Here is a 2,663-nt window from a genome sequence, read left to right as displayed (position 1 = left end):
GGGGGGGGGGGGGGGGGCGAACCTGGCTCTAGGAGCCCAGGATGTGTAAACTCTGTCTGAGGAGGGATCCCTAAAGCTCTGTGTCAGAAGAGGAAAGATTAAGACGCTGGATGTATATCTGAGAAACTAAAAAAGGATTAGGGTATTTGAGAACTAAAGCAGTTAGAAATGAGAGTGAGGTTAAAATCTCACTGTAAGATGAAAGGAGTGAAGCGCCCTGCTCCCCAGAGCTGGTCTAGGTTCTGAGAGTGAGAAGAGAGTGACAGTGAAGGGCAGGCAGTGAGTCCTGAGCGTGTGTATGGGAGGATATTTTCTCGGATGGAGCAGAAGGGAAATGAAGGGGCAGTAAGGGGCCCAGGCCCAGTTCTCACAGGAAGCTGGTGTGTACAATGATGTATAGGGGGAGAGTCACAGGGAAGCAGCAGGGAAGATGGGAGAATGCTACGGCAAAGAATTAGTGAGGGCAGCTGGGCCCGCCAGTCCTGGGGCTCTGTAGGGATGACCACAGGGCCCCCTGCTCTAAGAGGCAGAGCCTGAGGATGGGACAGCTGTTGGGGAGGAAACTTACTTGGCCCTACACCCAGGGTGCATGTCTGTACGTGTGTGGGAGGTGGCTGTTCCCCAGGAGCCTGAGTGAAGACCATAACAGTGAGTGGGCTGCACCAGGCCCTTCAGTAGAGCATGAAGGGTTGTCTGAGCTCTAAGGGCCCTTGACTGGAGCTGAGTCGGCCCAACCTCCCCCCATACCTGTGCCTGGATCCAGATGTCTGGTGGGCGCTCGACTACAGCAATGAGGAGGGTAGTACTGGGTACAGCCCCACCCCACCCAGCAGCGTGGGAAGGAGCTTGGCGGAGTTCGGGTAGGTGAGGAGTACTCAGGAGAGTAACCCCTGTCTTGCTGCCAGATCCGCACAATCCCGGCCTCGGAGACTGCCAGCCTGTGCTGCAGCGAGTTTTGTCCTTGGGTTTTCAAATCGTGTTGTGCCAGCTAGGCTAGGACAACAGAGCACCTCCCCGACCCGTAGACTAAAGGTACCCATGGTGTCACGACTCCTAGGACCCAGACCTGGGAGGAGGGAAGGTCAGGCACTTTGGACCGAGCCTCCGGTCCTCTGGGTTTGGGCAGAAGACACCTTTCCCCCTCCACATTGGCCCCGGGGCGGCTCCGTGGCGTACCTGGTCGCCGGCACCCAAGCCGTAGTAGCCATGCGTGACCACCTCCCAGTGCAGGAAGCAGACGAGCGCGTCCTGCGCGCAGGTGATGGCCGGCGCCGCCGACGCGAACAGTACCTCCAAGCCCGCCATGAGAGCCCCCGGCTTCTGCGGGCGGAGGAAGAAAGGGAGAAAGTGCGGTGAGCCGATTCGGCCCTCACAGTTCTGCTGACTCCACTCCGCTACTCCGCTAGTTCTCGTCGAGTCTCCACCTGCGCGGCCAAAATGGAGACGTTCTGCGTTGGGGTGTGGCCGCCGGAAGTAGCTACCCGCTCCGGCGCTGCTGCGCCAGCGCGCCCGGCTGGAAACAGAAGGGAGACGCTAAAGGGTTCCGACAGGCAGTGCTTGGGCGGGACAGGACCCCTGGGGACAAGGTCCTTCAAAGCTGGAATCTCCGTCTTCCCCGCAGCGGTCAGGTCCGCTGCACGTAGGTTGTGGCATCGTTTGAAGAGAGGTTACCTTGTTCTGAGCCACAGACCTCCCAACTGCAGAATGGGGTGGACGTATGCTGGTGGGAGAAGAGGTAATGAAATAGGGCTATAATATATTCAGAATAATAATTGACACTTATGTGGTGCTTACTCCATGGAACATTATTCTAAATGCTTTACTTGTATTCATTTACTTAATCCTCACCACCCAACCCCATAAAGTTGGTATTTGATAGCGCCATTTTACTGATGGGTAAACAGACACACAGAGGGGTAAATCTCACAAAGATGAGTGAGTGGCAGAGATGGTACTGCAATCTAGCAGTCTGGTTCCTTGGATAACATTTATTAAATGTTTACTGTGTGCTAGATCCTGTGTCAAAACATTCACATCACCCTATCAAAAACTCTATGAGGTATGTTCCATTATCATTCCCATTTTGCAGATTTGTCACCAGCTTGGAGAATGGAAGCCGCTTCCCCCAAGAAGACGCAGCTGCTGACTGGAGAGCTGGCGCTCCTGATCCACTACCAAATGTCAGTCATTTATTTGTCTGTCTCCTTCATGATTTTTACCACTTACTGTTTTTACTCAAATAAATTTAGTTTTCCCATCCCAGTCAGCACCCTGCAAGCCATCATCATCTCTCGCTTGGATGTCTGCACCAGCCTCTAAACTGCCATACTCCATCTCTGCCTCCCTAAAGTCTGTTCTACACTCTGCAACTAGAGATGCTGTTAGAACACATGCCAGATCACATGGCTTCTCTACTCAAAACCCTACCAGGGCTTCCATCACACTCAAAAGAAAAGTAAGTCCTTCCCATGGTCTGCAGGAACCTTCCTGTGGTCTGTGCTCCCCACCCCAATGTCCCTCTCTAACATTACCCCCTCCAATTTCCCTGCACTCTTGACTGCAATAACCTTGACTCCCCTCTTCTTTCACACCCACATCTGATCCAACAGCAAAGCTAGTCAACTTAACCCTCAAAATATATTCTGAATCGGACCACTTCCACC

The 2,663-nt window shown here is 53.5% G+C and overlaps 1 protein-coding gene across 1 annotated transcript in view; it reads right to left on the bottom strand.

Moving 5' to 3' along the window:
* The window catches only part of PSMF1 (proteasome inhibitor subunit 1), a 46,554-nt gene extending 45,114 nt beyond the window's left edge, over nucleotides 1-1,440 (bottom strand). Inside the window, exon 1 of the mRNA XM_007465366.1 lies at nucleotides 1,177-1,440. Coding sequence (XP_007465428.1) covers nucleotides 1,177-1,305 — 129 coding nt within the window. The 5' untranslated portion in view covers nucleotides 1,306-1,440. The remainder of the gene's footprint in view (nucleotides 1-1,176) is intronic.
* Nucleotides 1,441-2,663: the final 1,223 nt, after the last annotated feature.

This window comes from Lipotes vexillifer, unplaced genomic scaffold (genome assembly GCF_000442215.2).
Source record: "Lipotes vexillifer unplaced genomic scaffold, Lipotes_vexillifer_v1.1 scaffold875, whole genome shotgun sequence".
NCBI classification, from domain to species: Eukaryota; Metazoa; Chordata; class Mammalia; order Artiodactyla; family Lipotidae; genus Lipotes; species Lipotes vexillifer.
The sequence above is the reverse complement of the archived record's forward strand: the minus strand, read 5'-3'. Positions and strand labels throughout refer to the sequence as shown.